Source organism: Eutrema salsugineum, unplaced genomic scaffold (assembly GCF_000478725.1).
Source record: "Eutrema salsugineum unplaced genomic scaffold, Eutsalg1_0 scaffold_11, whole genome shotgun sequence".
In the NCBI taxonomy this organism is placed as follows: Eukaryota; Viridiplantae; Streptophyta; class Magnoliopsida; order Brassicales; family Brassicaceae; genus Eutrema; species Eutrema salsugineum.
In genome coordinates this window covers 9,158,261-9,171,358 of record NW_006256901.1, presented here as the reverse complement: position 1 = coordinate 9,171,358, position 13,098 = coordinate 9,158,261, and the positions used below count along the sequence as shown (strand labels likewise).

Sequence of the window (13,098 nt, the reverse complement as noted above, 5' to 3'; positions counted from 1 at the left end):
GGAATGAATGTGTATGTTTTATCTAGTAAACAATGACGAGCTACATTAGTCAAAGTCAGAATGCATATCCCTTTTGCAAACTTCCCCCCTGAGATCTCTGTTCTTCACATGCTCTGTCTTCTACGTCGACTAAGTGCCATATTCCGAGATTTCTAATGACCTGGCGAGTTGATTAAGCGGTGAGGTCATCTCCCTTCCTATATTTGCTGAAGGGAAAAATTTAGAAACTACTGTATATAATTTTCATATTTTTTTACCAAAAGGTAAGCAAAATTGGTTTGGATTAGATCTTCAAGTGTTTTGGGTTGGGTATTTTAGGTTTAGATTAGAAAATATTTGACAAAATTCGATTCACATCAAACTTAGATTAAGTATTTTAGGTTTAGAGGGGTTAATATGGATCATGAATACTTTGACCAAGATAAACCTAAATATATATAAAAAATATATCTAAGTTTTTACGATTCATTTAAAATCCCACATGAATATGGTATATTTAAAAAAACACAGTGGTAATCGGAAAAGACTTGGATAGGTCACTCTGCAGAAAAAAAAATATTACAATATAACCGAAATACAATAATAAGCCGAAAACCAGATGAAGAATTCTTGAACTCAGGCATTACAGGTCTAACCATTTTCTTCACAGTAGTATTTTTTTTTTTTTTGTTAAATTTACAATCTAATCACAATTCACCAAAACATTCGACTACATTTTGTGAGTAATAAGAAAAAAGAGCAGAATTTGCTGCATCTTCATCAGGTGGTGTCTTAATTTGTATGGTATGGTATGGTATGAATCTATGTACCTGATAATACCTTTGTATACAAATCCTCTGGGATCAAAAACCATCAGCTTTAAGAATCACTAGACCCTATCAATTCTCTGGAACTCATTTCTTTGATCTCGGCCTTTGCAAGCCGAATCAAGAACAAACCCGCAAAGAAAATCGAAACAATAAGCATGAAAAAAACACTGTTCCACCCTCTGCTCGATATGTAACCAGCGAGCAGCGGTCCCAGAGCTGCCCCAACGGAACCAGTACCGTCTATAATAGCTGTTACTGTCGCTAATGCCCGACCATTCCCTTTAATGGAGTCTTGTGTTCCAAGATCAGCTGCAACGGCTGTGGTTATTAGTGCATAAGGACCATTTACTAATAACCCGGATATAAACATCAAGGCAACGTTGATGAACATAGACACACTCCCATAGATTCTGTACATAATTAAGGCAGGAATGGAGAGTGAGAAGAATGCGATTGATGTGAGGGCACGAGCTTTGATTTTATCGGAAATGAACCCTGCTGATATTCCACCAAACACTCCTCCTATGTCAAATACTGTCGAGAGAATCCCAGCGGTCTTGTGGGAGAGATAAACACCCGCAACAGCTGTTTTGAAGCATAAGAGTAAGAACATGACTCTTAGTGATGCACGTTTCGGTTATATGGAAAAAGCCAAGGATGCATAGAAGCTTTACCTTGGTGCCTCAAGTAGTATGGTAACCAATAGAGGAACGTGTAAGCGACGAGTTTCGAGAAAAACAAGCAGAAAGCGAAAGGTGTAACACCAGGCAATCTCCACGCCTCGATAAATCCAATAGCTGACAAGGAATCATCCAGTTCTATAGTTTCAATAAGCCCTGCATCCTCAGCTTCCGTTTTTCTCAAACTTTCATCTACATGCTCAGCTAAACTCATCTCAATCTCTTTCCCCGGTTCTTCAAACCCTAACTCATTAGGACTCGTGACTAAACACAAAAACACAACCAATCCAGATACAATCACAAGAAAACCAGGCAAAACAAAAGACCATCCCCATCCGAAATCGAGAACCGATGAAGCGATTACCGAGCCGACGATATTACCAACAGATGTATGAGAATTCCACACACCCATAATCAATCCACGTTTCTCTTTCCCACACCAATTCCCAACAATAGAGACAACACAAGGCCACCCAATAGATTGAAACAAACCACAAACAATCTGAACACTCATGTAAAACCCAAGCAAATGCACATTCATCCAATACCCTAATCCGAAAACAACAGTGAGAATCCCACTTCCCATCATTCCAAACACAAGAAAGTATCTCAAATCGATTCTATCTCCTAAATGCCCCGCGAAATACATACCCAGAGCATACGACGAAAGGAAAGCAAGATCGAGCTCACCGAGTCTCTGGGTTCCTTTAGCTCCATTAAATGGAGCCCATCCATTATCAATCGTTGAAGAATTTGATCTAACGGAAGGTCCAAGGACGCTCTTGACGATGCTCGGAGGTTTACGAGAGGCATGGAAGGAGGCATAGGCTATGAAGGTGATGATGAGGACCAAAATTTGATGGAAAGAGAAGGTTTTGTGAGAAAACAACGCCGGAACTTGTCCGACGGTTCTTGATTGCATCTTGAATCACTAGTGGAGCAGACGCATCGTGATTTGGACGATCCTTCGATCAGAAACTTTGATCCCTTTTCTCTGGGTAGGTACTGGGTTGCTGCCAGATTTTGTAAAGCCGAAGCAACCAAATCCTGGAACGCTCAGGGTCGTTTCGTTTCCTTTCGGCGGTCAACTTGTTTTTTCCCTTGTTTATTTTGGTTTGGTAGTTTAGTTTAGGAAATCATTTTAGAAAATCTCGGTATATTCAAAATCATATTCTCAGTTTGATTTAAGTGATAACTATCAAAGAAAATGTTTGATCCCGAATTCGATCGTTTTATCCAAATTAAATCATAATTAAAAATTTATATTGAAAACTATTTGGTTAATTGTAATTAACAAAACAAAATTAGAATTTGTTTGCTCAGATAAACCGTTCTAAATTATTTTAAAAAAAATTCAGTACATCCAAAATCAAATTTTTGATTTGATTTAAATAGAAACGACACGTAAGCAAAACAGACGCATATCATTTTTTCCCAAAAATCGCTATAAATTCGTCACATCAGTTCAAGATTTCATATATAATATAATGATCTATATTTTGTTTTTTATATCCTTTTAAAAAATAACATCTTCATGACATATATATATATATATATTAGAATGGAGATCGCAAAAAAAAAAACAAGAGATATATAAATATATACGGATATTATATTATATTATAGACACAATACCAAAGTGTTATAAATATACTGGCTCATCACATGGAATTTTAACAATTATTTCATTTACGGAAGTCTACATGTAGACTTTTTTGCTGAATGAAAATATTTTGTTTTGACATGAGCCCTTTTCTATATTTTTGAAAGAATAACGGATTAAATCAAGTTTGTAGTTATCTTATATATAAAAGTTGCTCAACTTTCTCTATATGCTTGACACATCAGCATTGGAGAAATTGACACATGTCACTTAAATTTTAATTAATAAAAATTTAATATTAAATTTTAAAGCATTTAAAGAATATGAAAAGTTTATTTTATTAATTGACTCTTAACTAATATTTATATTAATGTTAAACAAAAATTTATGTTATAACTAATTAAAAAATATTGATAGATATGTATTTAATTTTTATATAACTGTAAATTACTTAATAATATTTAATATCTATTTTAAATTATTTTTTAAAGATTATTTATAATAAAATACTAACAAGTAACAAATGAAATGATGATTCTATTAATTTAAATTTTTTATTAATTGACTATTAGTTAATATTTGTGTAAATGTTAAACAAAATTTTATGTTATAACTAATTAAAAATATTGATGATATTTATTAATTTTAATATAACTCTAAATTATTAAATAATATTTAATAAATATTAACAAATAAGGAAATAACAAGTGATGATTATATTAATTTTTATAAAAATATAAAAAATTGAAAATAAAAACCCGCACGTAATGTGCGGGTATTCACCTAGTTTACTATAAAAACAATGAGATAATGTACCTTTGTCCCTGTCTTACTATTATGAATTTGATTAATGAGTAGCAAAATCGAGAGAAATAGAAACATAATGTGAAGAGGATCGTTTATAATTGAAAATAATAAGGTTTTGAAGTTTTTCACTTCTTTTTCTTCTTTTTCTTGGATGCTTTTTGTCCACTAGAGCCACCACAAACAATAGAACACTCGATGCCACAAATGTTACCAAAACATGAAAACAATCCATTATCTCCTCCTTTCTTGTTCCTCCGAGCTTGCTTTTGTACAGGAGCTACAATCATCTGTTGATTTCGTGGGACGGTTTCATTGGGCTTGTAACTTGATTTAGGGTTAAAGTTAGAGCTTGTTTTGTAGTCCGAACTCGGTTGATAACTTGAACCAACGTCTAGAACCACAGGTAAATTTGCTTGCCACCTTTCTAGCTTAGAACGAAGACCCTCAACGCTACGTTCACCAACACTTATCACAGTACTCTCTGCATCTTTCCCTGTCATGGCCTTCTCCTTTGCAATTTGAGCGGCGACCACTGAGGCTGAAGGCCCCAAATCAGACTCTGTAATCACGACTGGTCTCGATCTCATTGGCGTTCCGTATTCAATATTGTTCCTTTTGGGAGTATATGCATTCGTGTTCCTTGGCCTCATCGGTGTCCCATACACAGTATGCTTCGTTTGTCTCAACATTGTATTTGGCGTTTTTCTTTGTGGCTCATACACAACCATCTGAGAGTCGGATGAAAACTCATCTTTCTCGAAACCTGATGTCGTAGAACTCATTCTAGTTTGTGCTACCCTCCTTGGTGATTCCACCATTGAGCTTGAATCGCTTTTGGACCGTCGAAGCGCAATGGGTTTGGAAGATATGTTTTTCTTGTGAAACATCAAATCTTCTTCGAACAAAAGAGGCATGCTTTGGCCCGAGTTATCAATTACCCCTACCGCGATGTTTAGGAGGCCATGAGGCCGGCCTGACGCACGAAGAACCTCTAAGGTAATAAATCTCATTGCGGAAGAAGGGTTGACAAGGTCGCTGATCAAAGTTTGTACCGTTCCAACATGAATGTCTTTGAACCAATGCAATGCATAGATCTCTATAACAACTATTGATGTCCCGTGGTAGAGTGCTTCCTCATCTAGACGAAACACAAATTTGTCGTTCCATGTAGGGCTTGTTCCACCCGTATTGTCTACCCGAGTCATGAGTTTACGCTCCGGGTCAATCCAAGCGATTGCATAAGTCTTCATACACCGTGCCACTGGCGCCAATTCTTGGGCCGAAATAATATTCAGCTCCAAAATTTGAGAAGGCGCAAGAAAAGACATATTTTGTTTTTGTTATGACAAAACTATATCTGAAAAAACAAAGGAAATGGAGATGATGAGATTTATTCTTTTGGTGGATACAAAGACAGATCCGTCGTCGTCCTTGGAGGGGACGACGAAGGAAAGCAATGCATGAAGTTGAAAATGGAAAAGCAATTTGACGAAGACACCCAAAAATAATAATAAGCAGAAAAAGATTTTTTTTTTTTTTTCGTTTATTAATTTCTTGTTTTGGTTTTGGTTATTTTAGAACACCGAATCAATTGCATTACTTTCCGTTGACTACTATTTTCTTTCATTGATCTTCTTGCGATATTTTTAGATGTCTCTTCCACTGTTTTCTTTTATTTATTTTAAGTTAGTTTCTGTTATTTTCCTGAATGATTCCAGAGCAAGATATTCGAGATTGTTAAGATTAGAGATCAGCGTAGACAACGTGAGTACTTAGCATTTTAACAGTTGCAAGAATAATTATAAAAGGGACCGTGAGTTTTGCGAGTTTAAATTCTTGCGTGAAATCCTACATCTCAACAGAGAAAAATTTACTAAATTTTTTTTCTCTAACTTGATCTAGCCTCTGCTACAAGAATTGTTTGTTCTTGCCATGGAACTGTTACAGCCGATCCGTAGCCAAACAATACGCGATGAACTCATGAACAATAAGATATCAACTTAAACAAATAATAATAATATTGTTTTCTTATGGTTCGTTCTCGTGTGATTTTATAATGTAAACATTTTGTCAGAGATACTCAGAATCATCGGTTTAATGTTTCAATATTCTCTTTCTGTAAATACTTCTTCTAGAGTCATCTCTCCCTCTCGTATATATATGTACACATTGTCAATACCTTTTAATAATGGTATCAGAGCGGGTTGAGAAGCCCTAAAACTTCTCTCGGGTGCCTCCTTTCTTTTCTTCCTCCTTTCTCTTCTAGATCTTTCTTTCTCTTCTCACCAGCCGCACCCTCTCATCATGTCTTCTACCTCTGCTGAAACAGTTGATACTACCCCACAAGCTCTTCTCAACGTAAACATGTCTAATGTGGCCAAGTTGACCGCAAGCAATTACTTGATGTGGAGCATTCAAGTTAATGCCCTCCTTAATGGATACGATCTCGTTGGGTACCTCGATGGATCCACGCCTGCACCTTCTCCCAACGTCACGGCCAACAACGTAACATCACCGAATCCAGCGTTTACACTCTGGAAACGTCAAGATAAGCTCATCTTCAGTGGGCTCATCGGTGCCATCTCTATGTCTGTTCAACCGCTAGTCTCCAAAGCCAAGACAGCTGCTGACATCTGGTCCACTCTTGCCGCGACGTATGCTAATCCAGGCCGGGGACATACACAACAACTTCGTCTCCAACTCCGACAGTGGTCCAAAGGATCCAAAACCATTGATGAATATGTTCAAAGCCTTACCACAAGATTCGATCAATTGGCTCTGCTTGGCAAGCCCGTAGATCTCGAAGATCAGATAGACTATCTACTCGAAGGTCTCCCAGAAGAGTACAAAACCATCGCCGAACAGATCGAAGGACGTGATACCACACCCTCGGTCACCGAAGTTCATGAGAAATTGCTCAACAAAGAGGCAAAGCTGCTGACTCTTGCGTCTGAAAATTCAAACCTTCCTGTCACCGCAAACGTTGCTTCCACCAAGTCTCATGGCCGATCTACACAAAGTAACCACCAAAAGTCTTTCTCTAACTGGTCTCGAAATCAACACAATTCCAATTACAACAATTTCAGAGACAACCGTGGCAACCAAAGCTATCAAGGTGGACAACAACAACAATGCGGATACCAAGGGAGATGCCAGCTATGTGGTGTGCACGGGCATAGTGCAAAACGATGCTCTCAGTTAACTAGTCACAGCTCCACCGCCAATACCACTTTTGGAAGTCAACCTTATCCACCGTGGCAACCTAGAGCAAATCTAGCGTTGGGAGCTCCAAATCCGAACAATGCGTGGCTGTTAGACAGCGGTGCCACGCACCACATGACGAGTGATCTCAATAACCTCGCTCTTCATCAGCCCTACAACGGTAATGATGCTGTGCTCATAGGTGACGGAACCAGGCTCAACATCACTCACACCGGTTCCATTTCTCTACCTTCTAAATCTCGCAATCTCTCTTTAAACAATGTCTTATGTGTTCCCCATATTCATAAAAACTTAATATCGGTCTATAGACTATGCAATGCTAACAAAGTTTCCATCGAATTCTTCCCTGCTCATTTCCAGGTGAAGGATCTGAACTCGGATGCCCCATTACTCCACGGCAAAACTAAAGGCGACCTGTATGAGTGTCCGGTGTCTCCATCCACTTTATCATCGTTCTTTGCAACATCTACTCCAAAAACTTCTTTAGATGACTTGCATTATCGTCTTGGTCATCCTGCATCTTCTATTCTTAAAAACGTTGTGTCTAAATTTTCTCTTTCACATTCAAACATTTCATCCCCCAACTCATTATGTTCGGATTGCCTGGTTAATAAAAGTCATAAGTTGCCATTTTATCATTCGTCTATTGTCTCATCTAGCCCTCTAGAATATATTTTTTCTGATGTTTGGACCTCCCCTTCACCTCCATAGATAACTACAAGTATTATCTTATTCTAGTTTACCATTATACTCGTTATTCCTGGTTTTATCCTATGAAAACTAAATCGCAGGTACGAGAGATCTTCATGGCGTTTAAAGCTCTAGTAGAGAACAAGTTTAAGGCAAAGATTGGTACCTTGTTCACAGACAATGGTGGAGAATTTATTGCTCTCAGGTCCTTTCTCTCAAATGCAGGAGTCACTCACCTTACGTCTCCTCCTCACACCCCGGAACACAACGGTGTGTCCGAACGCAAGCATCGCCACGTCGTCGAAACTTGTCTCTCTCTGGTCACTCATGCCGGAATCCCAAACACGTATTGGACGTTCGCCTTTGCTGCTGCTGTCTACCTAATCAACCACCTCCCGACGCCGGTGCTAGCCATGGACTCTCCATTTCACAAACTAACCAGAGATGCACCAAATTACGACAAACTGCGGGTGTTCGGTTGCCTCTGCTTCCCGTGGCTGCGCCTATACACCAACCACAAACTCGACAATCGCTCCACACCTTGTGTCTTCTTGGGATATTCGCTAACACAAAGTGCCTACTTATGTCTCCAACGAAGCTCCGGCCGCATCTACATCTCTCGTCATGTTCAATTTGATGAACAATCGTTTCCCTTTCGCACCTCCAGCTCCTCATCACGTACAGTTGAATTACCTTCGTCGAAAAACTCCTCTCCGCTACTGACAACTATCTCTGTTCCTGTGCAGGTCGGACAGCTTCAAATCCTGCTCCCCAGCTCCAGGAGCCAACCCTTCCACCACCGGTGACCTCTACACCAGAACCAAACTCCAACATTGCAAATTTCACGCCCTCCACCACAAACACTCGGGAAACATCATCCTCAACAAACCAAAATGACACCACCAACACGGCCCAGCTAAATCCAAGCCCAATACCACCCATCACAAATGATGAAGCCCAATCCTCTATGTCCTCTCCCAGCCCAATACAAGCCCAAAACCAAAACCTTGACACCAATCTGTCGTCGTCAACCTCTCCTCTTCCCGTCGTACAGCCTCAGGCCGTCAATACCCACTCGATGCAAACACGTCTCAAGGCGAACATTCGAAAACCCAAAACCAAATTAAATCTCTCAGTCGCCTTATCCTCCACACTTCCACCTGAACCATCAACAATCATTCAAGCCTTGAAGGACGAACGATGGCGGAACGCCGTCTCTCACGAAATGACTGCTTTTGCTCAGAATCAAACATTTGACCTTGTTCCTCGTCCTTCAAATCACAGTATTGTTGGCTGTCGCTGGTTATTTAAACATAAGTTCTTACCTGATGGCTCTCTTGGCAGGTGCAAAGCTCGGTTGGTCGCAAAGGGCTACAATCAAGAGTACGGACGCGATTACACAGCGACGTTCAGTCCCGTCATCAAAGCAACAACAATTCGCATCATTCTGGACATTGCCGTATCTCAATCCTGGCCGATTCGACAGCTCGATGTAAACAACACATTTCTTCAAGGAACTTTACAAGAAGAGGTTTACATGGAACAGCCTCTAGGATTCATCGACAAAGACCACCCTACGCACGTTTGTCGCCTACGCAAAGCCATATATGGGCTGAAACAGGCACCTCAGGCATGGTACCTGGAGCTCAAGGCGTTTCTTGTCAGTCTTGGATTCATCAACTCCCTTGCTGACACATAAATGTTTGTTCTCAAACGAGGCTCGGATCATGTCTATCTTCTCGTCTACGTCGACGACATCCTCATCACCGGAAGCGGCACCACTCTAATTCACAGAATACTCGCGCTCTTAGCCGATCGGTTTTCCGTTAAAGACCCCGAAGACCTTAACTATTTCCTTGGTATTGAAGCTCATCGGACAAGCAATGGACTCCATCTATCGCAAAGGAAATATGTTGTTGACCTCCTACATCGCTACAATATGAGTGAGGCAAAACCAGTTCTCACACCCATGGCTTCATCACCAAAGCTCTCCATCTTCTCCGGCACGTCACTGTCAGAACCAACAGAGTATCGTCGTCTTGTTGGGAGCCTTCAGTACCTTTCCTTCACCAGACCTGACATCGCGTTAGCGGTTAATCGCCTCTCACAGTTCATGCACAAACCGACAGAAGACCACTGGCAAGCTGCAAAACGAATTCTTCGCTACTTAGCCGGCACTCCGAACCACGGCATCTTCTTTGCAGCCAAAAATTCTCTGCAGCTACACGCTTTCTCCGACGCAGATTGGACTGGAGACTGTGACGACTACAGGTCCACTAACGCTCATATCATCTATCTAGGCAGAACTCCGGTGTCATGGTCCTCCAAGAAGCAGAACTCCAAGATCTTCCACAGAAGCTGAATACAGGTCCGTCGCCAATGCCTCCTCTGAAATACGTTGGGTCTGCAATCTTCTATCAGAACTTGGCATCACCCTCCCCATTGCACCAGTTGTTTACTGTGACAATCTAGGCGCCACTTTCCTCTGCGCCAACCCAGTGTTTCACTCCAGAATGAAACATGTTGCATTAGATTATCACTTCATCAGATGACAGATACAAAACCACATTCTTCGTGTTGCACATGTAAACACCAAAGATCAACTCGCTGACGCTCTGACAAAGCCTCTTCCACGAGCCCGATTCACTGAGTTATGAAGCAAGATTGGAGTTGCCCCAGCCCCTCCATCTTGAGGGGGCATGTCAGAGACTCAGAATCATCGGTTTAATGTCTCAATATTCTCTTTCTGTAAATACTTCTTCTAGAGTCATCTCTCCCTCTCGTATATATATGTACACATTGTCAATACCTTTTAATAAGAAAATATACTTTCTTATGCATTTGCAATTAAAAAAATAGATACATATAGATAATTCTTTTTAAGAAAATATTAAATTATATTCAAAGCAAAAAAAAATATATTTTTAAAACTCCTTTCAAAAGGTTTCTTATAACTTTAACACCAGAAAAGAAAAGAAAACATAATCTTTTTTTTTGTCAAAGGGTTTTCATTTATATATATTTTTTTTGATTTTTTGAAATCTACAAAAAAGATTGGTTGAAAGCCCAACAGATAAAAAAAAAAAACAAAGCCCAAAGAATCCCAAATGGGTTTGGTTAAGTGCAAATCCTAAACCAGAGAAGCTACAAAACCGGTCTAAACTGGATACACACTAACCCTAAAACGAAAACGGCTTTGCCAGAGCCGCCGCCACTTCCGCTGTTGAGAAACCGAGCACCGGAAAAACCTGAATCTGAGACCCGAAGCACTGCCACCTCGCGATGAAAAATCCGAGAGAAGAAGCAAAACACCTTGCAAACACCTTGGAGAGACCCATACCATGCCTAGCGACCTCCGAGAAGCCTCCGTCGCCGTAGATCAGCCGCCGCCGGAAATCTCCTTTCATGAACCGTTTGCGCCCTCAAAACAAACGTCTTACTCATGAGATCTCTGATGGTTCAAGCTCTCAAATCCTGCACCGCCACATCTAAACCCCAACCCCGCTTCAGCCACCACCGCACCGCCGGGAACACCTTTAAAGACCAAAAGAGGAGAGCTCGGCTGAGAGGGTTTGAGGAAGCTTCACCCGATCTTGTCCTCATCAGATCTAGGATCCGCAAAGCACCACTGCCACCGATCTCCTGCCGAGCACCGCAGCTACGCCGAGAAGCCCAGATCCGCCACCAACTCTGTTTATGAGAACACAGAACCACAAATGAAGCACTAGCCAAACGATAAAGAAAGAGAAAAAAAAGGAGAGCCCTCTCCGGCTAGACGAATCGCCGGAGAGGCAAAATAGTTTTTAGTTGGCGGAGATCTAGAGAGAAAAGAGAGAGGGGAGAGAGGCCGCTCCAAGAAAACATAATCTTTCATGGAACTTCTCTTGTGGCAAACCAGATTTGTAACCCGTCTTCATACTTCTCTCCGGTTGTGCTTAGTCTGTTTCGCACAATACCATCTATCTTCTTAATTAACATTTCACCCGGAATCTATTCTTCTCCATGCCTCTGGTTGTTTCTCTCACACCATATCGAGTGTAGTGATGCTTGGAATACATACCTCGGGATAAAAGAGATTGTTGACTTGCTGGTTGGCCGATATGAATATTCTAATACCTCTGCCCATATTGTCATGAAGTCTGTCCTCATGATATTGGCAACCCAAGTTTTCCAAATTTCTTTGTGTATGGGCATCCAAAGAAAAGATGGTCTCGGCTCTCAAGCATATCATCACAGAAATCACATTCCGTAGCAATATTTAGATTTTATTTCTCCATTCTGTCTCTAGTGGATAACCTATTTTTTGAAGCAAGCCATGTGACAAAAGAGAACTTTGAGGTTGAAGAGGTGAACCAAATACCATGATATGAACCCCATATGGCATTTGAGTTCCTCATATTATCCCATGTCTCTTTGGAGCTAAAACGTTTTTTATACATATCCCATTTTTCATGCCATAAAGGTATGTTTTCTCGTCACGTATCCATCATCACTTCTCTGTTTTGATGTCCTCTTCCACTTGCATCAGCAATCTGTTTCGATGTTTCCTTCCCCTGTTTCTGTCCATTACTGATCTCAAAGAAGCATTAATGGGAACCCCCATATCAATACTCCCTCTCGCTCCAAACACCTCAAATAAACAGCCAGGGTACTCCACTCATCAAACAAAAAGGAAGTTTGAGCTCCTTTATGCATATCCACTATGTATAAACTCTTTGCTATATCTCTATACTTGAGTATCTTTTTCCAAATCCGTGATCCCAAGGTCATTGTATCCTTGACTCTTCATAGCGATCCATTCCTTATCAAATGCCTTTGTATCCAATTAACCCATAAAGAATCTCTCGCAGAGAGGAGTCTCCATATCAGCTTCAACATTCAGAATTTGTTTACTGAGTCTAGTGCTTTTAACCCTAATCCTCCTTCTTTTTTTGGCGTACAAACTACTTTCCAAGCTACCTTTTGCTCTCTTAGCATTAAGATCCTGACCAGACAAGAAAAACGATGCACATAGCTTATCAATCTCCTTAATGCATTCTTTTGGTAACTTAAAAGCAGCCATCCAAAAGTTTGTTAAGTTGAAGATTACTGAGCTTATTAGTTGCAACCGACCACAAAGAAAATTTGTTTCACCGTCCAGGATCATATCTTCATACAGATCATTTCTGTTAACAGAGAGTAGTCTGCTCTAGTCATCTTCCTTGTTAACAGAGGAAGGTGTAATTATCGTAGCATTCTTAGTATGCAAAAGGGAACTCCCAAAGAATATCCTCACAAACAGCGTCTG

General features: G+C 40.3%; 2 protein-coding genes across 2 annotated transcripts; both read right to left on the bottom strand.

The window, feature by feature from the left end:
• Positions 1-622: 622 nt before the first annotated feature.
• LOC18026207 (putative glycerol-3-phosphate transporter 5) lies at positions 623-2,567 on the bottom strand. Its single transcript, XM_006409629.2, has 2 exons — positions 1,484-2,567; positions 623-1,394 (listed from the first exon to the last, which is right to left on the bottom strand). Exons 1-2 carry the CDS (start codon positions 2,409-2,411, stop codon positions 859-861), a joined length of 1,464 nt encoding a protein of 487 aa, XP_006409692.1. The 5' UTR covers positions 2,412-2,567; the 3' UTR covers positions 623-858.
• Positions 2,568-3,880: 1,313 nt separating this feature from the next.
• On the bottom strand, positions 3,881-5,359 carry LOC18026206. The gene has a single exon (XM_006409628.2). The coding sequence runs from the start codon at positions 5,225-5,227 to the stop codon at positions 4,025-4,027; it is 1,203 nt and encodes a 400-aa protein (XP_006409691.1). The 5' UTR covers positions 5,228-5,359; the 3' UTR covers positions 3,881-4,024.
• Between the last annotated feature and the right edge of the window lie 7,739 nt (positions 5,360-13,098).

Coding starts and splice junctions, on each gene's coding strand:
- LOC18026207 (XM_006409629.2), bottom strand. CDS start 2,411: ATGCAATCAAGAACCGTCGGACAAGTTCCGGCGTTGTTTTCTCACAAA. Junction 1,395..1,483: donor ATACTACTTGAGGCACCAAG/GTAAAGCTTCTA, acceptor GCTTCAAAACAG/CTGTTGCGGGTGTTTATCTC.
- LOC18026206 (XM_006409628.2), bottom strand. CDS start 5,227: ATGTCTTTTCTTGCGCCTTCTCAAATTTTGGAGCTGAATATTATTTCG.